The 23596-nt window shown below is 40.5% G+C and overlaps 1 protein-coding gene across 12 annotated transcripts in view; it reads left to right on the top strand.

The window, feature by feature from the left end:
* The window catches only part of LOC121272269 (centrosomal protein of 170 kDa-like), a 160017-nt gene extending 136830 nt beyond the window's left edge, over positions 1–23187 (top strand). For all 12 annotated transcript variants that reach the window (XM_041178892.1, XM_041178901.1, XM_041178909.1 and 9 more), the window contains 3 exons: positions 11599–11692; positions 19744–19795; positions 20667–23187. In XM_041178892.1, the coding sequence (XP_041034826.1) occupies positions 11599–11692; positions 19744–19795; positions 20667–20872 (352 nt within the window). In that variant the 3' untranslated portion in view covers positions 20873–23187. The remainder of the gene's footprint in view (positions 1–11598; positions 11693–19743; positions 19796–20666) is intronic.
* The last annotated feature ends 409 nt before the right edge of the window (positions 23188–23596 follow it).

Raw genomic sequence — 23596 nt, 5'->3', positions numbered from 1 at the left:
TCAACTTGGTGAAAGACGCTCTTTGGTCTGCCCAAAACTTGTTGGTCTTCCAGCGCAAAGAGTTGTCCCTGACTGAGTGTTGCAGACTGGCACATTCCAAAGTCCAGGACTACGTGCGGAGGGATGCACTAAAGCTTGGGGCAGCTGCCGCAAAGGTGCAATGGGGAAGGGTCGCTGCCTAAGACATTTCTGCCACAGTGCACCAAGGGACTGGGAACTATGTAGAGCCCCTTGGACTGTACAGCTCAAAATGAATGTCTGCAAATGATTGTAATACTCATTGTTTGTACTGATGCACCTTGTGATACATGTTGTAAAAGTTGAACCTGATTGTACTTTTGTAATGGTGATTTTGAAATGGTTTGGAATGTGGTTGAAGATATTTTATGAATAAAATATATTTTTGCAAAAAAAAAACCCATTGGATCAGGTCTAAGCTCTGCAGCCCTGCCACATCCAGTCGTGAGTGGCGGGGGACAATTAAACAACTCACTAGAGGAGGAGGCTGCACAAATATCCCCATCCTCAATGAAGGAAGAGTCCAGCACATCAGTGCAAAAGATAAGGCTGAAGCATTTGCTACAATCTTCAGTCAGAGTGCCAAGTGGATGATCCATCCGTCATCCTTCAGAGGTCCCCAGCATACAGATGGCAGTCTTCAGCCCTCTACCCTCGACCCTTCTACTCTCCGCTCCCCCCACCACACTCCCACTAGGGCCATCTATAACTGGCTGATCCTACTTTCTACTGTTAATGTCGCCATTAACACTTCCTTTAGCCAGTATCAACACCCCTTCAACCTTTTGTTTATCATATCTTTTGCAAACTCTCCTTTGCCTCCACCTATTACTGGCCTTCTATCCAACTTCATCAGTCCCATCCCCCTTATACAGTCTATATTTCACCACATTTCTACCTCTCTTTAGTTCTGAAGACGTCGTCTGGACTCAAAACATTAACTCTTTCTCTCTACAGATGCTGTCAGATCTGTTGAGTTTTTCCAGCAATTTTTGTTTTTGTTGCAGTCTTCAGCCAATTCAATTCACTCCATATATCAAGAAACGGCTGAAAGCACTGGATAGTGCAAAGACTATGGGCCCTGACAATATTCCGGCAATAGTACTGAAGCCTTGTGCCCCAGAACTTGCCGCGCCCCTAGCCAAACTGTTCCAGTACATCTACAACACTGGCATCTACCCAGCTATGTGGAAAATTGCCCAGGTATGTCCTGTACATAAAAAGCAGGACAAATCCAACCTGGCCAATTACTGCCCCATTAGTCTACACTTGATCATCAGTAAAGTAATGGAAGGGGTCAGCAATAGTGCTATCAAGCGGCACTTGCTTTGCAATAACCTGCTCACTGACACCTAGTTTGGGTTCCACCAGGGCCATTCAGCTCCTGATCTCATCACAGCCTTGGTTCAAACATAGACAAAAGAGCTGAACTCCTGAGGTGAGGTGACATCAAGGCCGCATTTGACCGAGTGTGGCATCAAGGAGCCCTGGCAAAACTGGAGTCAACAGGAATCTGGTAGGAGTGATAACTCTCCGCTGGTTGGAGTGATAACTAGCACAAAGGAAGATGGTTGTGGTTATTGGAGGTCTGTCATCTCAGCTCTATGACATCACTGCAGGAGTTCCCCAGGGCAGTATACTTTGCCCAACGATCTATAGCTGCTTCATCAGTGACTTTCCTTCCATCATAAGGTCAGAAGTGGGGATGTTTGCTGATCCGCGACACCCCAAATACTGAAGCAATCCATGTCAAAATGCAGCAAGACCTGGACAATATCCAGGCTTGGGCTGACAAGTAGTAAGTAACCTTCGTGCCACACAAGTGTCAGGCAATAACTATCTCCAACAGGAGAGAATCTAACCATCACCCCTTGAGGTTCAATAGCATTACCATCACTGAATCCCCCACTATCAACATCCTGGGGGTTACCATTGACCAGAAACTGAATTGGACTAGCCATATAAATACTGTGGCTACAAGAGCAGGTCAGAGGCTAATAATTATGTGACGAGCAGCTCACCACCTGATTCTCCAAAACCTGTCCTCCACCTACAGGGCACAAGTCAGGAGTGTGATAGAATGCTCCCCTGTTGCCTGCTGAGTGCAGCTCCTACAACACTCAAGAAGCTTGACATTGTCCAGGGCGAAGCAGTCTGCTTGATTGGCACCACATCCACAAACATTCAATCCCTCCACTACCAACACACAGTAGCAGCAGTGTGTACTATCTACAAGATGCATTGTAGAAATTTACCAAGGTTCCTTCGACAGCACCTTCCAAACCCATGACCACTAACATCTAGAAGGACAAGGGCAGCAGGTAAATGGAAACACCACCACCTGGAAATTCTCTTCCAAGTCACTCACCATCCTGACTTGGAAATATATCACTGTTCCTTCACTGTTGCTGGGTCAAAATCCTGGAACTCCCTTCCTAACAGCACTGTGGGTGTACCTCCACCACACGGACTACAGTGGTTCAAGAAGGCAGCTCACCACCACCTTCTCGAGCAACTAGGGATGGGCAATAAATGCTGGCCAAGCCAGCGAAGCCCAGCTCCCAAGAATGAATTAAAAAAAAATGTCAGGACTGGAGTGGGGTATAAATTGGCCAGATTGAATGTCAGCAAGTGGCAGCAGACAACCTTTGAGGAAATCCTGCACCTTTACTTGGCGCTGTCTGCGGTGCAAACTTTTAAAAAAAAATCTTGGAACTGGTTAGGAACTTCAGTATTTTAAGTGTTTGCAGAGAAAATTACTAGTAGTTGGTTTTTAAGGCTGCACCCTAGGTCTTCCTTTTTTACCTGGAGATCCAGCTGAGGCACTGGAACAAGATGAGCTATCACAAGGATGGTAGGAAGAAGAATGACTCTCCAACCAAGTCAAAATGGATGGAATTGGCTAAAGAAGTGGAAAGCAACAGTGTGTCCCCCCTCTAACCTGGATACCATGTGCCAAGAGCATCTAGGACCTCAGGAGAACAATGACACGAGTGGCACAGCACCTTTACCAAGTCCCACATTGACTTGCCCAACATTCTCCTGCAAAGCAGACCTCAGGTCAGCACACCTTGCCACTTACTCCATCCCCTGCCGTCAGTTCAGCTAAATTGAACAGGCAACACTCAGTCATCTTCAGCCATATTGCCCTCTCACCGTCGTGTTTCGAGGTCTACTTTACACAAACTCACCAATCTCACACCAAGACTGGTAAACTATATGTAGGTTCAGTTTATTTGAAGAAACATTACAGGATAGCTCACCAGAATTAGCAACTGTTCACAGGGACAGCACAGCTTCAATTCCTACACTAACTGCTGCTAGCTGCTGGTCACATGCTGCTGTACATCCTGGTTACTTTCTCATTTGCATATTACCTTAGTGATATCAGAACGCTTGTGACCATGCTTCAGAGTTGCTCTCTGCAAATGGTCGCTTTAAGGGCTCTACGCACAAGCCATTATGACCACTGTCATTTCTCTGCTTTCTCTCCTTGCAGAAGAGAGCATACAACTTGGTGAGAGAGAGAGATACATGGTTGGTGGGTGTGGCAGCCTTCAGTGACAGGCAGGCACCTTGTCAGCTACTGACAATGCATGCCCACCCTCCATCTCGGGATTGTTGGTCCACTGCCTGCAAACACTTGGTCAGGGTCACATCTCCCTCCAGGAGAAACTCCTTGGCCATCTGCCCCCACCATGTGGAGAGTCATGTTGCTGAGGTGAAGGCAGCTGGTGCTTCTGCAGATGTTGCTCCTGTTGGAGCTGGAGCGAGTTGCAATGGTGAGCCCCCTGCCCTAGATCCTCAGAACTTGGACAGTGGAGCTACATAAGATGTTCCCATGCCTGTCTGAAGGCTGGAGGCAGAACAGTACAGCTGAATGTGGTTGAGGAGCCAGCTGGTCAGATATCTTCCAAGGAGCTGTGGAGCACTGGCACCGGTATTGGGAAAAGTTGGGGGCGGTGGGGGTTGTATTGTTGGTATGGTCTATACCTGCACTGTGCTGGGACCAGTGTTCTTGCGAACCGTATGACTAGGGAAGTAGAGAGTTATCAAATGTGTCAAGATGTAGTATATCAAAGAGTAGAAGCAAGGTAAGAGAAGAAAATAGTAATATGGGAAATGACGGCCAGACAATGGCAGGAAGGGACACAAGAAAACTTAATGCACCAACAATCAACATTAGATATTACATAGATAACAGACTAAACTAAAGGCTTTATCTGTGCATAGCATTCATAACAAAGTAAATAAATAACGCGCAGTGAAGTAAATAAATATGATCTGATAACCATTACAGAGACCTGACTGCAGGGTGACGAGGATGGGTCCTGAATATTGAGGAGTCTATGACATTCCAGAAGAATAGGAAGTTAGATAAAGGTGAAGGGATGGCACTGTTAATCAAGGATGGCATTTGTGCAATAGTTAGAGATGACTTTGGTACACATGAACAAGGAGCAGGGGTAAGTCATTCGGCCCTTGAGCCTGCTCCATCATTTAATAAGATCATGGCTAATTTGATAGTAACCTCGAATCTGCATCCCGCCTACCCCTGATAACCTATCACCCCCTTGCTTACCAAGAATCGATCCACCTCTGCCTTAAAAAAAATTCAAAGACTCTCTTCCTGAAAAGGTAGTGGAAGCAGAGTTCCAAAGATTCACGACCCTCTGAGTGAGTGAAAAAATGTCGCCTCATCTCTGTTTTAAATGGGCAACCCCTTATTTTTAGATAAGTGACCCCCTAGAACCCCTAGTTCCAGATTCTCCCACAAGAAGAAACATCCTTTCCCATCCATCCTGTGAAGACCCTCAGGATCTTTGTTGTTTCAATCAAGCTGCCTCTTACTCTTCTAAACTCCAGTGAATACAAGCCAAGCCTGTCCAACCTTACCTCATAAGGCAACCCGCCCATTCCATAGAACCATAGAAAGGTTACAGCACAGAAGGAGGCCATTCGGCCCATCTTGTCCGTGCCAGCCCGAGGACACCCAGGTGCCCTTTTTAATCCCACCCGGCCCATAGCCCTGCAGTTTACAGCACTTAAGGTGCAGATTAATTTCTGGCATTAGTCTGGTAAACCTTCTCTGAACTGCTTCCAACGCATGTACGTCCTTCCTTAAATAAAGTGATCAATACTGTACACAGTACTTCAGATGTGTTCTCACTAGTGCTCTGTATAACTGAAGCATAATCTCCCTACTTGTGTATTCAATTCCCCTCACAATAAATGATAGCATTCTATTTGCTTTCCTAAATACCTGCTGTATCTGCATACTAGCCTTTTGCGAGTCATGCACGAAGACACACTGATTCCTCTGCATTGGTTCAGAAGATCAGGATATAGAATCGATCTGGATGGAGATGAGGAATAGTAGGGGAAAGAAGCCACTAGCGGGAGTAGCCTACAGGCATCGTAACAGCAACGACAATGTAGGACAAAACATATGAGAAATAATATTGGGTGCTTGTGATAAAAGGACAGCAATAATCATGGGTGATTTAAATTTACATATAAACTGGAAAAACCAGATTAGCAGTAGTAGCCTAGATGAAGAGTTCATAGAATACTTTTGAGGTAGTTTCTTAGAGCATCACATTCTGGAACCTACCAGGGAGCAGGTTATATTAGACTTGGTATTGTGTAATGTGACAGGATTAATTAATGACAACAGAGCAAAGGCACCCTGAGATTGCAGCGACCACAATATGATTGAATTTTACATCCAGTTTGAACAGGAGAAGAGTGGGCCTAAGATTAGTATTTTAAACTCAAATGCCAACTATGTGGGCTGAGCTAGCTGAAGTGAACTGGGATACTAGGCTAGGGGATAGATAAATAAAGAAGCAGTGGCAGACATTTAAGGGGATATTTCAGAATACGTATATTCTTGCTATAAAGAAAAATTCTAAAGGGAGGACCCACCATCCGTGGTTAACTAAAGCTGAGGAAAGCATCAAGCTTGAGGAGAAAGCATATAACTGTGTAAAGATAAGTGACAGGTCAGATGATTGGTCAGAATATAAAGAATGGCAGAGAATGACTAAAAGGTTCATTAGGAGAAAAAAATTAGAGCATGAGAGGAAGCTAACTAGCTAGATAGAAATGTAAAAACAGCATGAGTTTCTACTGGTATTTAAAAGGAAAAGAGTAAGTATAATGAGCATTGATCCTCTAGAGTGAGAATGGGGAGTCAATAGATAATAAAGAAATGGCAGATGAAATGAACATATTTTGCTTCTTTCCTCATGATAGCGAATACAAAAAGCATTCCAGTAATAGCTGTCAATCAGGAGGTGGAAGGGAGAAAGGAACTTTGTGTAATTACGCTCACTAGGGAAGTGGTACTGAGCAAACTAATGGAGCTGTAGGCTAACAAGTCTCTGGGTCCAGATGGATTTCATCCTAGGGTTGTAAAAGAGGTGGCTAAATGAGGTAGTAAATATGTTGATGTTAATTTACCAAAATTCGCTAGATTCTGGAAAGGTTCCATCAGACTGGAAAGTAGCAAATATAACCCCTCTATTCAAGAAAGGAGGGAGGCAAAAAACATGAAACTATCAGCCTGATGTCTGTTGTGAGCAAGGTGTTATAGCTGGGCACTTAAGAAAACTTGAGGTAATCGGGAAGAGTCAGCATGATTTTATGAAAGGGAAATCATGTTTAATTAATTTATTAGACTTCTTTGAAGGAGTAACATGCGCAGTGGATAAAGGAGAGCCTATAGATGTGCTATACTTGGATTTCCAGAAGGCACTTGATTAGGTACCACATCAAAGGTTATTGTGGAAAATAACAGCTCATGGCATGGGGGTAACATATTAGCGTGGATAGAAGATTGGCTGGCCGAGAACAGAGTATCATAAATGGGTCTTTGTCTGATTGGCATGATGTGATGAGTGGAGTCCCACTGGGGTCTTAACTTTTTACAATTTATATCAACAACTTGGATGAGGGGAGCAAAGGCATGATGGCTAAACTTACACAAGACACAAATTATGTTGTGAAAAAGACAATGAGTTTGCAGACTGATGTAGGTAGGTTGAGTGAGTGAGTGGGGAAAAATCTGGCAGATGCAGTATAATGTGAGAAAATGTGAAGTTGTTTATTTTGGCAAGAAGTATAAAAAGCATTATTTAAACGACTGCAGAATTCCGAGATTCAGAAGGATCAAGGTGTTCCAGTGCACAAGTCACAAAAAGTTAGTATGCGGGTACAGCATGTATTCAAAAGGCTAATGGAATGCTATTTTTTATTACGAGAGGAATTGAACATAAAAGTAAGGATATTATGCTTCAGCTCTGAAGAGGAGTCATATGGACTCAAAAAGTTAACTTTGTTTCTCTATCCACAGATGCTGTCAGACCTGAGTTTTTCTAGCATTTTCTGTTTTTATTTCAGATTTCCAGCATCCACAGTATTTTGTAAAACTAAGAATGTTATGCTTCAGTTATACAGGGCATTGGTGAGACCTCATCTTGAATAGCATAAGCAATATTGGGCTCCTTATTTAAGGAAGGATGTTAATGCGTTGGAGGCGGTTCAGAGGAGGTTTACTAGGTTGATACCTGGAATGAGCAGATTGTCTTATGATTAGAGGTTGAACAGGCTGGGCTTGTTTCCACTGGCATTTACACGTGTGAGGGGTGACTTGACTGAAGTAAATAAAACCCTGAATGGTCTTGGCAAGGTGGATGTGGAAAGAATGTTTCCTCTTGTGGGTGAGCCCAGAACTAGGGGGCACTGTTTTAAAATTAGGGGTCACCCTTTTAGGACAAAGATGAGGAGAAATTTTTTCTGAGGGTTGTGCGACTTTGGAACTCTGCCTCAGAAGGTGGTCGAAGCGGGTTTACTGAATATTTTCAAGGCAGAGGTAGATAAATTCTTGTTAGGCGAGGAAATCAAAGATTATCGGGGGTGGATGGGAATGTGGAATTCAAAACAAAAGGATCAGCCATAATCTTATTGAATGGCGGAACAGGCTCGAGGGGCCGAATGGCCTACTTCTGCTCCTATTTCGTAATGTTCATATGAGCTGGTAATTACCTTGCAGTGAAAGCACAATGGCAGAAGGAGTGCTTTACAAAGTAGCCTCTCACCTGGCCAAGCATGCAGCTCTTCAGAGTAACTGATCAATGCCTACCCAGCTTGTCAGTTACAAAGAGGAAGTCCCAGCCACTGTGCTTTCACCTCCTTCCCCCTGCTAGGTTGGAGACACAACATGGGACTGATCCCCTGTTGGGAAAGGAGTTGTCTATGCACAAAATCCCTCTTAATTCCCTGCTTAACAACATTCATTGGTGTCCCACCTCAGCCATGGGGGTTCCTTAACCCCCCCCACCGGGAAAGACAGAAGGAGGTGGGAGGGCATCAAGATACCAGGTTGATGGCATTTTTGAAATTTTCCCAGGCCCCCCTCTGCTTCCACCAGCCAGGGAAAATCCCATCCTGATTTCATGAATAAAAAGGAACCCCTTTTTATATGGACAATGAATTTGAATTTGGCGGCTGGACAGATTGGTTCACAAATATTCTTCAGAGAAGGGAACATGCCATGTTTACATCATGCAGCCTGTATGTGATCTCTCTCTTTCACACTCTCCCTCTCATGCTCCCGACCCCCTCACAGCCCCGTCCCCTCGCCACACTCCACCTCCCCCACTCGAGTGCTACCCCCCAACTCTCACGCAACACCACCACCACCACCACCCCCCACCCCCCACCCTCTCTCTCTGAAGTAACTTAGTAAATATTACTGCTAAATTCAAATAAGTATATTTTAAATATAAACCAACGTATTGGCAATGCCCTGAGCATCATATCTAGGCGAGGCTTAGGTAGTCTCAGACTAGTTGTACTTGTGAAATCCTCCTCACAGATGATCCAAGGATCATTTCCAAAAATTGGCCTATAGATTGGTCAAGCAATATCTTTTGATAATTGCCCTTGGCCAACATTCCAGACTGTTTCATTTACATCTTTGAATATTTCCTGGCACACTGACAGGATAGTGAGCTCGCTGTCCATTCATTTTGTCCAGTTCACCGTTGGCCCTGGACCCCATGATGTCTCTTGTTTTAAGTTTAACATGACCATTCACTACTGACAAAACAGTGTTGCTCCATGCATAATATTGCTTGGAGGGAGCTCTAATGGCAACAAGGGAATAGAATAAACAGGGGGCTTTCCATGTCCACCACCAAAAGTAGCTCAGGAGCACACCACCAACTGAGCTGACCAAGACCTGAAGTGCATAGCTGCCAGAATTGCCCTGTGTGAATTTTCTAGTTGCCATAAATGTACTGGTTTTAAAATGTAAGTGATTTTCAGCAGAAGCAAGTGTTTTTCATGTTCTGTTTATTTAGATTATTGATTTGAAGGGCTTTTGCAGTTCAGGTTAGCAGGATTGATTTCCACTTCAATTCTAACAGATCTGCACCTCCTTGAATTTGCACAGAATCATAAATCTTCTACTGCTGAGGAAATACGAGCCAGTAAAGTAGCTTTGCCAGTATGTGTAAAATGCAACTACACAAGGAGGTGAACAAAGCAGTGTTTTTCCTTTTAAAAACTGGTATTTTTACAGCAGTCTGTAGCTTGTTTACATTTTCCAGATTGTTTCTAAATAGAGGTGCTTCTTAGAATATTCAGTTTTATTCTGAACTAATTTTACTTTATTGTTAGGATATGCCATATTGTAATTACAATTGCAGGCTTCCTTCCTGCCTGCCCAACCCATTTGTGGCAGCCTAATTTCAGCCCTCAGTCTGTCTACCCAATCTGCCCTCTATTCTTTTAAGCCAACTAATTTTAGGCCTCAGCTTACCCAGGCTCTTTCTATAATCAGTGTCTTGGGGATACCTAGCAAGAATACATTTTGCAAGGTGAAGTCTTCTACAACTGTCGAATTGAGCACAGGTCATGCAATTTATGGTACCTCCTATTTTCTGGTGATTAAGTGCTATGCTGTAGACGCTGGCACACCTATTAATTGAAGCTCCATATGTTTCACAAACAACAATAACTTGCATTTTATCGTCTCTTTAATATCGTAAAATATCTCTCCACATCTCACAGGGGTGTTATTAAAAAAAATGATCATTTTAAAACCTTGGTCAATACTGAACTTTTGATCTAACATATCAGTAGGATTAGTTTTGGATGGCTCTAGCTCCTCCTATATTATAAATCATCCATGGATCAAATTATAAACTAACATTGTACAGTAGGGTAAATATTCTGAAGATTATGCACCCTGGAGATGTCACCAATGAACCTTGCATCGTAAATTTTAGTATAGAATATTTAATTAAGTGAATAGAATAATAGAATGAATGAAGTGATTTGTGATATTCAAAAATTAATTTTACAACATTGCAATAGTATAACTACATAAGACATCTATTAAGCAAACATATTACAGTAGCAAGAATAGTGTATGGCTTAACAGAGCATTCGACCTGGCCTAATCTGTAACTGTTTACTAGTTCATGCACCCATTATTTATAGAATTGTGAAATGCTCTTGCTCTTACATTGAAGTCTCCAGAGTACCAAGCAGTGCTTGTCCATTGCACTGACCCTAAGTAGATGAGCAGTTTCAGTGGTTGCTAATGCATTGCAGTGGAACTTATCTTTCATTTGCACCTTTGAAAATCAATATGTGTAACTGAAAGATCCAGAGGGAATTCCCACAATAGGGTATGCCCTCAAGTCTGTTTATGTTACAAGGAGAGACAGTAATGCAGTGGGGAGACTGGCTTAGTGGTAATGTCATTAGACTAGTAACCCAGAGACCCAGGCTAATGCTCTGGGGACATGGGTTCAAATCCCTCCATGGCAGCTGATGAAATTTAAATTCAATTAGTCAAAAATTTGGAATATAAAAAAAGCTAGTCCGAATAATAGTGCCCATGAAACTGGTGTCGATTGCCATAAAAACCCATCAGGTCAACCTTACCTGGCCTGTCCTACATGTGATGGTTGACTTTTAACTGCCCTCTGCAATGGCCTAGCAAGACCCTAAGTTCAAGGCAGTGAAGGATGGCAACAAATGCTGGCTTAAGTGGCGACGCTCACATCCCACAAAAGAATAAAAAAATGTATTTCATGCTTGAGTTGCACAATTGATCTCCGTGGCAAAGCAATTGCAGCAAAATAATCAATATGAAAACCCTTTGAACAGTTTACCTTGCAGCATCTATATCATTAACTTGGTGTTCTTCTGCAGTGTTGTACCTCTCAAAGACATCACACCTGAAAATGTGGCTTCGGAAATATCACAAATAGGTCAAAAGGAAAGTTGTTAGTGCCTTAGATACACAGTTCCATTCTAAACAGATATGAAAACTTGTAATCAATAGTGAAAAAGCACCACTAATCCACCCAGTCAAGTTAGCAAATTCAGCCACCATTTTCCTCCCCTTTTTCTGGGTGCTGTTTGAGATGAGGTTGCTTTGTGTTGCTAAGGATAATCATTTATAAGCATGTATGTAAATGACAATACTAGGGAAAAATTAATTGTTCATTTCTTTTCCTCCACTTTTTGTACTCAAAACTTTACACTTTCTGTTTGTAGGATTTTGTTCAAGAATGAAGACAGAAACTGGGAAGAAATTGAAAACAAAATGCGATCTGAGAGTGAAGTTCCTATTTTGAAAACGTCAAATAAGGTGGGGAAGGAGACACACCACTTCAGTGTACCTGATAATTGCTTCCTTGTTAATTTGTAAACCTGTGCTTTACAGTCTTTTTCTGGCTAGGCTCCAGTTGAAAATGTCACCAGAGCCTTGCTTGCTGAATATTTGCTGTGAGCAAATTTAGTGTGTGGATATTGGGTTTTCACCCTGTGGAACTATTGTAGGATGTGTGAATGCACTTTAACGTTGGTGAAAGAAGTTTAATACTAGAAATTGGTTTGTGTAATGCCTGTTTCTCAGGCATAAAAAGGACATAGTGTTCCAGTTTGTCAATGGAATACTTCATGTCCATTTGTGCAGTGTTAATCCCACTGCTAAATTTAATTATGTAAATTAGGGACTTCATCCCTGCTCAAGGTTCACATTGAGAAATTAGTCATTGATAACCTGGGTTAGAGATTCATTAGCTGCAGGAGTCTCTACTGCTCCCTCTCTGTACCTTGCCTGAGGGCCACTGCCAGTGAGGTATGTGGCTCTGCATTGATGTCTTTGCTGCAGGAAGCTGTTGGTAGAGGTGCACTCAACATACTTGGCTGAGCTGTTAGTGCTAATGAGGCCTGAGAACCAACTTTCAATCATCCTCTGACCTCTAGATTTGGTTGCAAACTAATTTCTAGGCTGTTATGTTTGCAGCTTTGCAGAAGACAACCATTCTTTATCCTTTTTTCAGCTAGACTGTAGGCAGTTTCTTTGTATAACTGCAGGTTAATTTTCAGTAGTAATAATGCTGCCCCTATAACTATCAGAGTTTAAACTTGATGCATAAGAGCAAAGCTAGAATGGTTTATGGCTGTGCTGTGCATCCCATTATACCAACAACCCTCTGCTTTCTTGATAAATATCTCTTGCTGAACTCTGCCTTCAAGCAACTCAATATCATCCCTTGAACAAGACTCAAGAATTGAGATTACAGAAGATCCATGATCTTGATAGTTCGCATTCACCTTAGATGTGTTGGAGCAGAGTCTCATTGATCTTGGAATGACATTGTGATATTAACAATGTAAGAACGCTTATTCACTTATGAGGAAGTGCTTTCTTAATGAACTCCATCCAATTAATTTAGTCTCCTGAAGTTTTGGAAAGTTAGTCTTGATTTTTTTTTCATTTTCACACCCAAAAATGATGGGTAAATTTACATTACATGTAAGAATATGTGATTTGCTTTTAAATTCCTGCTGACTATTCCATATGATCCCAATGCTGTTTATATTAATACAATCCTGTCAAATACTCTTATGCATTTTCCCTACGTAAAAATGAATTGATATTTTGGCCTCACAAGAGAACAAACAGAAATAAGATTTTTCAGAGAAAAATCTTGTTTCAAGGTTTTAAAAGCAAATAATTATTGAGAAAAGAATAGTTTACCCTGAATAGCCTGGGCTGTTTATAATTGTGTTTTGGCTCTTTGCTTTTTTCTCTCATTCCATTGAGTAATCACTGCTCTTAGCTTGCTTACTGACCATGAAGCTGTGTTATCAGACTGGAGCCTCCTAATATCAGTAAACTTGCAATGGCTATAGATGTAAAACAGATAGTTATGGTGTTGCATGGGTCATTTAAAGTTTAATTTCTAAACAGTAAAGCAGCAAATTTGAAAAATAGACAGTCTTTAAAAAGTAGTAAGTGCAGTTTAAGCTGCAAAGGGGATCTTGGAGTTTTCCTTTAATGCCAATTGTGCCAGTCGTAATTCTTAACATTGGGAACAATTTTGAAATTAAATTTAAGGAAGATAATTAGTATTATAGCGTTTTTGGACAGATTGGTTCAACAGGATTTATAAAGGATGCTGTTAGTGCTTGGAATTATTTTAATAAATTATGACTCAGTGATAGTGATTCAGTTGTCACAATGGACAAGACATATTGAACACTTGCTAAGAGACAGTTTAGCAAGGAAATTTAATATGCCCAAAATGAGGGATCGAAAGTTAGTTTATAGTCCAGGATAATTGCAGCTACAAATTGAATTTCCTGTGTTTTAAATTGGCCATTAAGCACTCAAAAATGCATCACTATTCATTTTTCAACTGTTCATGGTAGAATTACAACACTTGGTTCAGATGCTTGCTGCTCCACTGCACAGAATTATTTAGTGTAATTTTAGGAGGGTAACCCTGTTAACCAAAACCTCATTTCATGCCAGTAATTTATATATAGATAATATTGATGTAGTCAATTAACATTTAGAGTAGTTATAATAAATCACATTAATTTCAACAATTGATAAACATCTTTATCTTGCTATCTCTATTCCCAATCCTAGCCACGCAACAGGTCTGGCAGGCTTAAAAGTAGATAACCGGATGAAATGTATCCCAGGCTGATGAGTGAGGCAAGTGAAGAAGAGATAGCAGGGGCACTGGCAATAATTTTCATTACCTCGCAGGCCACAGGAAAGGTGCCAGAGGACTGGAGGACAGCTGATGTGGTACTATTATTCAAGAAGGGAGGCAGGGATTACAGTCAGTCCTAACCTCAGTGGTGGGGAAACTATTGGAAGCAATTCTGAGGGACAGAATTAATCTGCACTTGGAGAGACAGGGATTAATCAAGGACAGTCAGTATGGTTTTGTTAAGGGGAGGTCATATCTGACCACATTGATTGAATTTTTCGAAGAGGTGACCGGGTGTGTAGATGAGGGCAGTGCATTTGACTGAGCCTACTTGGGCTTAGCAAGACTTTTGATAAGGTCCCACATGGGAGACTGGTAACGAAGGTAAGAGCCCATGAGATCCAAGGCAATTTGGCAAATTGGATCCAGAATTGGCTAAGTGGCAGGAAGCAAAGGATGATGAGCAAGGTGTGTTTTTGTGACTGGTGAGGTTCCACAGGGATCGGTGTTGGGTCCCTTACTGTTTGTGTTACATATAAATGATTTAGACTTGAATGTAGGAGGGTTAACCAGTAAGTTCGTGGATAACACAAAAATTGGTGGGGTGGTATATAGTGAGGAGGATAGCCTTGGATTACAGGAGGATATAAATGGGCTGGTCAGATGGGCTGATCAGTGGCAAATGGAATTTAATCCGGATAAGTGTGAGGTGATGCACTTAGGCAGGACAAACAAGGCACGGGAAGTACCGAGGATCAGAGGGACCTTGGTGTGCATGTCCACCGGTCCCTTAAGGTAGCAGGACAGGTATATAAGGTGGTTAAGAAGGCATATAGGATACTTGCCTTTATTAGCCAAGGCATAGAATATAAGAGCAGGGAGTTTATGCTGGAACTGTATAAGTTGCTAGTTAAGCCACAGCTACAGTATTGCATGCAATTCTGGAATCCACATTATAGGAGGGATGTGTTTGCACTAGAGAGAGTTCAGAGGAGATTTACCAAGATGTTGCCTGGGCTGGAGAATTTTAGTTAAGAGGAGGGATTGGATAGACTGGGGTCATTTTCCTTGGAGCAGAGGAGATTGAGAGGGGACATAATTGAGGTGTATAAAATTATGAGTGGCATAGATAGGGTAGACAGGAAGGAACTTTTCTCCTTGATGGAGGGATCAATAACCAGGAGGCATAGATTTAAGGTAAGGGGCAGGAGGTTTAGAAAGGCTGTGATGAAGAATTTTTTCACTCAGAGGGTGGTGAGAATTTGGAAGTCACTGCCTGAAAGGATGGTAGAGGCAGAAACCCTCATAACATTTAAGAGGTTTTTGGATGTGCACTTATGATGCCATGACATACAAAGCTATGGGCCTAGTGCTGGAAAATGGGATTAGAATAGTTAGGTACTTGTTTGACCGGCTCCGACTCATTGGGCCGAAGGGCCTTTTTCTATCCTGTAGACCTCTATGACTCTAACATTCAACAATTTTGCACTGTTACAAATTGAATGGTAAGGCATTGCATTTGTGTTCATGATTTCCCACTTGCCTTGTTCACAATCCCAGGTAGATCTTTGAAAATGAAGGTGCCAAGCAAAGAAAGAGCATGTATTTATATAGGGCCTTTCATGACTTCATAAATCCCAAAGTTCTTAACTATTACCTTCTTTTGAAGTGTAATCACTGTTACAATTGGAAGCTGTGTTTCCTACATTGTGTAATTTAGGGCCTCACAACAGCAATATGATAGATGACCAGATCATCTATTTTGAGAGCTGGTTGAGGTATAAACATTGTCCAGGAAATCAGGAGAATTCTCCTGCTTTCCTTTGAATTGTTTCATGGGATCTTTTACACTACCTAAGAGGCCAGATGGGCCTCAGTTTAATGTATCATCTAAACAATTGCACCACTGACGGCGCAGCATTCCCTCGCTTTCTGATTCCACGGTAAGAGCGCTGCCACAAGCTAAGGCTGAAACTGACCAGATTGTAAGATGTAGGGGAATATTACTGTTAAATACATGGGTAGAATTACCCACACTGAGAAACTATTGTGATATTCACTGAACAATATGGTTAAATGATTCACACTTGAATGGGGGAGTTTTGTAGTATGCTCAGAATGTTTGAAGGAATATGAAACTTGTTGCCATCTGAAGGACTATAATGTGTGCATTGTGAAAATCTAACAAAAAACTATCTCTGTATCTTGTATTTGAAATTTCCTTGTCCTTCCCAAGGAATCTGATGGCCTTTTTTTAATCTGGTTTAGTAAAGATTGATCCAGCGATTTTGATTGGGACCATTTGGAATAGATTTGGAAGTTTCTTGTCAAGTTATCATTTTAAACAAGTGCATTGGTAGTGATGAGTGTAGGTCTATTGAACCATCTTTTTACAAAGGTTTATGTCATGAGGACTCTGAATCTTTTAATACACTTGATGGATGCATGGACACAGCCTGCATTTAAAAGTGAAATTTTATGCACAACCTCTCTCATGGTGACCTCATGATTATTTGGTGCAGATATCTATCGTGCACTGTGTGACAGCCAAAACTAAGAGAAATGGTGAGAGGTGGCACAACTATTTTTGTTTCTGTAGTGAGATTACAGGTTGTGGGAATTAAGTAGTTGTTGGTTAACTGTAGATAAGAGGTTCGATTTGGTGTTTATGAACCACTTGGCAAAACCTTTTCCTTTTGCCCTTCAGTAGACCATGTCATTTTGTTTTTTCTGCAACAAGGATAGTGCAAGGGCTGAGTTCTCTGGTGCTGGATGTAAAGAAGCTGGAGTAAAAATGGAAAGTGCTGGAAAAACTCAGATCTGGCAACGTCTGTGGGGAGAGAAACATAGTTAATGTTTTGAGTCCAGTATGACTCTTCAGAACTGGAGAGTAGAAATGTGATGGGTTTTATGCTGTTGAAAAAGGGGCTGACTTTTTTATGCTGTTGAAAAGGGTCAAGTAGAACAAAAAGGAAGGTTAGGGATAAGTTAGAAGGTGGGAGAGATTAAATGACAAGATGTCATGGAACAAAAGGCAAAGGGAGTGGTAATGGTTGTAGTAAAGAAACAAAGCCACAACCATTACCACGCTTTGAGTTTTTCTAACACTTTGTGTTTTTATTGCTGATTTCCAGCATCTGCAGTATTTTATTTTTATTTAAAAAGCTGGATACTCCTACTTATGTTAGGCAAGCCCACTTGGTCTTTGAGCACCAGGTGGGAGTGAGATGCTATGGCAAGGCACCAGGATTTAATGAACAGATGGGTCTGTAGAGAACGTTTTATTGTGGGCTTGCCTTTCTTGTGTATGAGTGACATGTTTATGTTTAACCTATATACTTAGTTGTGTCCCAGTGACATTCTGGTGTGTGCTTGGCTGATAGTGTGGGTTCGGATCTGTATAGATTGCCTAAAAATTTCCACTTCAACGTTGCACCACTTTTTGCTCTTTAAATAGTTCATAGAAACTCTAATGCAAAATAATGCAAATGCTGGAAATCTGAAATAAAAACAGAAAATACTCAGTAGGTCTGGCCACATCTGTGGAGAGAGAAATGAGTTAATGTCTTTAGTTGATGACCTTTCATCAGTTCTTTCAGAGCTTTCATCAGAACCATTATCTTTGTTTCTCTCTCTGAAGATGCTGCCAGGCTTCTGAGTAGTTCCAGCATTTTCTGTTTTTATCATGGAAACTCTTATCTGGTTCAGAACAGATTTGTCCCATTGGTACTGTACTGACTGGATTGAAGAGATTTCATCATGACTTAGACAAGGGATTGCAAGAGTTAGACTAGCAATAATAGCAATAATTTAGACTTTAAGTTTCAGTAGATTGATGACACTTGTCAAATACAGCAATAAAAAAGCCATTACCATGAATTACTGTGTAGCTGAAAAGAACTTTGCAGCAGTGTGAAATATTACTGCCATACTTCTATCGCTAAAGTAGGGGTGATTCTGTGTGCTCACATTCAGTTGATTACATAATATTCAGAAAATATTTTATTTATTTTTATAGATACAAGTTAAAACTTCCCAACAATCTGTTAGTTGGGCTAATAAATTTGAAGCCACGAATGATTATCCGATTTCAGTCCTTCTCCATCTCCCCAATATCGAAGTGTTGTTCTTTTAATTTTAACACACAATGACTTGCATCATTTTAACCATGTTGAGATTGAGAGATGCTTCTGTAACAGTAGTAAACCTGAAAGATCCACGTGTAGTTTATTTGCACTCAAATGTGGACATGGTATCAGAATTGTAGTATGGACAGGGTAAAGAACTGGTTTGATCATTCAGACGAAACATACTTTGGTAAGCTTTTTGTGTTTTTGTTCTCTTCCTCTATCTTAATCTCCAATGTAATACATCCATCCCCAGCTGCTTTAATTGTGGGGGAGAAGAAGCCTCTGCTGCTCTATTATCACTTGCCGAAAATGGCAAGAATGGAAAATTACTGTTCCTATAAAATTTTATTTTAAAAAAACACACGATCTTAAGGTAAGCTGAAAATGAAGCAATCTATCTTATTTATGAAGGCGTATGTACTTGGGTGAGATCCCTCATTAGTATTACAGACCTACAATTAGTTTCATTAATCATGTTTGGTCAATAATTAAATTCAACTATTTTCAGTATGGCAGAAATAATCTAAATCATTCTCTTACTGTAAGATGAAGTGCATTCTCTAGTATATAAGTACAGTTGGTAGTTACGAATTTTGTTATATAAATACTATGGCTACAACAGCAGATCAGACGTTGGGAATCCTGCAGTGAGTAACTCATCTTCTGACTCCCTGAAGCTGTCCACCATCTTTAAGGCACAAGTCAGGAACGTGATGAAATACTTTCCACTAGCTTGGATGAGTGCAACTTCAATGACATTATGCAAGAAAAAGCAGTCTGCTGATTGGCACCCCATCCACCACCTTAAACCTTTCTGTTCATCACAGTGCATAGGGCAGCAACTCGTCAAAGCTCCATTGATAGCACCTTCCAGGCCTATGACCTCTCCTACCTTGAAAGACAAGGTAGCAGATGCACGGATGCACCACTACTTGCAAGTTCCCTTCCAAGCCATGCGTCATCCTGACTTGGAATCATATTGCTGCTCCTTCACCATCACTGGCCAAAATTTGGGAACCTCCTTCCTAGCCGCACTGTGGGTGTCCCTACACCATATGGACTGCAGTGGTTCAAGAAGACAACTTAGCAGCACCTTCTCTGGCAGCTGGAGATGGCCACAAATGCTGGCCTTGCCAGCGATGCTCACATACTATGAATGAATAAAACAAAGTGTATTGTAATGGAATTGGATCTCATAGTATAACACCTATATCATCTAAACAGCTACATTTCTTCTTTTATAACAGGCAATACCTAGCCCACTGCTTAGCAGTAGCATACTTATAAAATCTGAAAATGATTCCTGCCCCTGAATCTCAAGAAATTTTGGCACTGAATCTTTATTCAGATCTGAGAACCACAGCTGAATTATTATTTCATTCCCTCTCGCTTACAGTATAGTTTCTCTTTGTAATCTTTTCCAGAAGAGTACCGTGTTCAGTCTTGCAACTGATCAGTTTGTCTCTGTATTGAGACCTGAATTAAAATAGTTAATATATTAAGTTTGTTTCAGAAGTTCACAACACATGAATTACACGCCTTAATTTTTTTTGAAGGAGATTTCATCAATCCTGCAGGAGTTGAAAAAGGTAGAGAAACAGCTTCAAGGTAAGTTGCATTACAGTTTTCAATTTTTTCCATCAGGCATCTCATTGGCATTCTGCAAAATACTAGCTATGTTTCAGACATGATTCAACGTAATTTAGAAATGCGAGAAAAATGTCTTCTGTTATTGGTTGTTTCATATTTTTTGTAATCATCTTGGTCCAATATTGCAAGCCAAATAATCTTCACATTCTACAGAGCCCGGTGAGCTGGCAGATCTAGATATTCCAATTTTCCAGGCCATTTTTAAGGCTTTCAAGCCATAAATTATTACTGAAGCATAACCAAATATTACAGAAATAAGGCTACTTGGGTGTAATTTTATTAATGTAGTATTGAAAATATGCTGTGCAATTAAAAGTTAAAGAATAAACATGCTACATCTATTCTCCCTACTTCTTTCTTTCTATATACTTTGAATTTATATTTGATTTCTATTATGCCTTAGTCTAACTGTGCATTTTACATAATTTAAAATATACCGGTTTTCCTCAGCCTCTGTCATTGAAAATCAGTTCAAAAGACTTCTCAACCCACTCAGAGCGAGTTTGGCATAACTTAGTTACTGCTGTGTCATATGACCTCTTGTTTCAATAAAATTTTCTGGACCTAAGAAATATCTTAAATGCCTTTCTGAATATATTTTAGTGAGGCTAGCCAACTTGTGGATCCACTGCAAGAATAGTGTTATGAAGCTGGAATGTGTATTTAGAAAATTAATGCTCTCCGGCAATGATAGTGAGCATTAATTTTACATGAAATGCAAATTGAGAGAAAAGTGTGGGGAAAAAAAAAATCTGACAGCTTTATCATTGTTACTTGTGATCCATTGAAATCACACCTATTTAACAGTCACTGCGTTCTTCCTTTTTAGCCATCAGTGTGATGATTGATCCAGATGGCGCATTGGATTCAGCATGTGGCCTGAAACTTTCAAGTCCCAGTTTGCCTGAACAAGCCAAGCACAAGACCAGTTCAACCAGAAGTCTTCAGATCACAGCCTCTAACTCTGACTACAGCAACCATTTTAGCCAATATGAACACAATGGGGAGGACAAAGATAATTCTTTGCATGAGTAACACTATTTTTTGTAGTCTCTTTAAAGTGGCATAGCATGTATCAACAGGCTCAGCATTTTTCATCTGGCCTGTGTTATTGAGAACAGTTTGCTTGCCACTTAACTAGCCTTGAGGTATTTTCCTGCTTTCTGTGGTGCTTTCCTCACCACGTTACTTTTGCTGCAGCTATAAGCATTGCATCCATCCAATAATGAAACATTAGGGAGAAGAAAAGTCACATTGTCAGATGTGTGCATTGAAATGTGAACCACATCGACAGCTGTCCTAGCCTTCATGTGTCATCTTCAAAACAAAATGGAGAAGCAAATTGGCATTATTATTGAAACTGGAATAGAAATATTGTGTTTTAAGCACTGTGTAAAATGGACTAATGTATAGGCAACACAAGCTAAGAATATCAAAAACAAAATCATCGGTGCCAAACTGCTCAGTATATTGGTCAGTTGAACAACATTCTGTTGAATCAGAGAGCTGCTGTTTGTTATTTATCTGTGTTTAGTATGTAAACCACAGACCCTACATAGGATATTGCTTAACTGTACAAAGTAGAAAACATATTCAGCAATTATTGTAATATTGGAAAAAAATCTCTGCTTTATGCTATGGTCAGAAGTAGGTTGATGACATGTAATGCTAAAAAGTCCTGTTGATTGCAACATTTTTAGCATTATACATGATTGCACTATTAGCAACAACATGTGAGCTAAAGGATGGGAGCATTACATTGACAATTGAGTTTTGGTTTTCTTTACCTATCAGATTTAAACAATCATAAACCAGCAAAAATTGGTATAATAATTGTATTAACTTTGTAGAATTTGGCTACAGGGTTACGCACAGGATTAGCCAGTTCTTCAGAAGAATAATTGAGATGTTTTCCATTGTTCTGCATTGATCAACCTGTTGGAGGGCCACTTTCAAATCAATGTCCTATAAGTGATTCACTCCTAGCAAAATCTCAGTCACCCAACTTTAGTTGTACAGCATCAGTGCATATGAAGTATTAAAACAAACTGTTAATGGATTAAGTGGGCACTGTGAGGCAGCACATACTTTCACTTCTCTGGCATAGCTTTGCATCTAATGTAACCTGATGGAGGAAAGTCTTCACTTGTGAACTTGCCTCAAAAATGTCAAATTTGTTTAGGGCATTCTCAATGCAGCTTTTTTTGGTCATAAGTCAAGATGATAAAATTGCCCATAATGGGCAGTCCATTCAAGCATAGAGGGAATAATATCATACTGGGATTCTGATTACACTACTCAGCAGTGTACTTTAGAGATAAGTTTACTCCATATCCAGCTGTGTTTTGATGCTGAGTTGGTGGCAAAAGTGCCCAATTCTACATCAGTGATGTCCCTTACCTTAATTATTATTATTGAAGGGAATAGAAAATCTCCCTCCTAGCTTCACACTCATCCAAAAAAGCAGTGGGAAGAACCTCATCCTGCTCCCCCAAGTAAAATTAGCTTTGTCAATATCAATCCATTTCCTAATCACAAAATCACAGTGCAGAACAGTTTGTGACTCACTTTTACTTTGTAGTGTCACTCAGAAGCTGCATAAATAACTCCAGTGAAAATGAAGCCTGAATTATGCAAATAGGATGTGTAATTCTGAGGCTGGGTTTAGGATATGTAGTTGGAAGATGTTAGAGATCCAAACAATGTCTTTCCTGAGAGCTTTTGATGTCAAAACTGGGTAGCAAAGGTAAGCTGTATTCTCCATAACTGGTGTTATCTGTGTTGATCAAAACAAATTAAAGTTCCATATTTGTCATTAAAGAAAACAATAATTTTAACCCATTTAAAGTTTAATAATTTATATCTGTTTAGTAATGCCTTGACTAGTTTAAATTAATCTTTGTATTTTGGTGGAACCAATTCCTTTACTCCAACCAGTTCCTTGCTCCCTCCCTGAATCATGCACTCTGTGTTCAGAAAGACACGTTATATACTTCAGGCTTTTCATTAATGTTGCTGTGACTTTGCTGCTATGAGCATAGCCTAGTCTCCTATTTACTTTTTTTGGTCCGTCTAACAATCTAATTGCAATTGAACTTGGCAGTGGCAGAAACTCAGATCTGTATCACGCCTTTCTGAGCCATACATTCTTGGCACTGAGTGCACTGCAACCATAGAATGCCCAGCAAACTTGCTTTTAAATTGTAGTATACTAAATGAAACTGACAGACTGAATGCTGTATAAATCAATGTTGATGCTGGGTCTTGTTTTGAGTAGTGGTGATAATTCAGTTAGTACTGCCTGGCTTTGTTACTGAAGGGTCTAAAAGTTGATTGCTTTTTCTACAAATTCTGCCTTTATGGTGTAGTTTTGGTTGGGGGTGGGGGCGGGGGGGGGGGGGGCGGGGGTGGGGGGCTGCAGTAAAGAGTGCTGTATGATCCAGCATCAGTTGTGCAGTGATGCAGGAGAATTGTAGAAAGGAAGTTAAAGAGAGAGAGCAACACCAACTCCATTTGGGTTTCATGCAATATCATACTTGTAAGTGTGGATAATCCAAAGGTGTACTAAAAAAGTAGTACCTTCAGTCCTAATTTCATTTTATATATTAAACTGATTCAAATACTACAAAAAAGAATAACCCCAGGCATTTTGTTGTTCACAAAGCATAGAAGTTTTTTTGAGTTGAGTGCCAACAGCTTTGCATACAAGCAGGATAGGCCTTCTTTAAAAAGTCTTCAATTCATTGTTATTGTAGCTTC

Source organism: Carcharodon carcharias, chromosome 2 (genome assembly GCF_017639515.1).
Source record: "Carcharodon carcharias isolate sCarCar2 chromosome 2, sCarCar2.pri, whole genome shotgun sequence".
NCBI classification, from domain to species: Eukaryota; Metazoa; Chordata; class Chondrichthyes; order Lamniformes; family Lamnidae; genus Carcharodon; species Carcharodon carcharias.
This window is presented reverse-complemented; position numbering and strand designations above follow the sequence as displayed.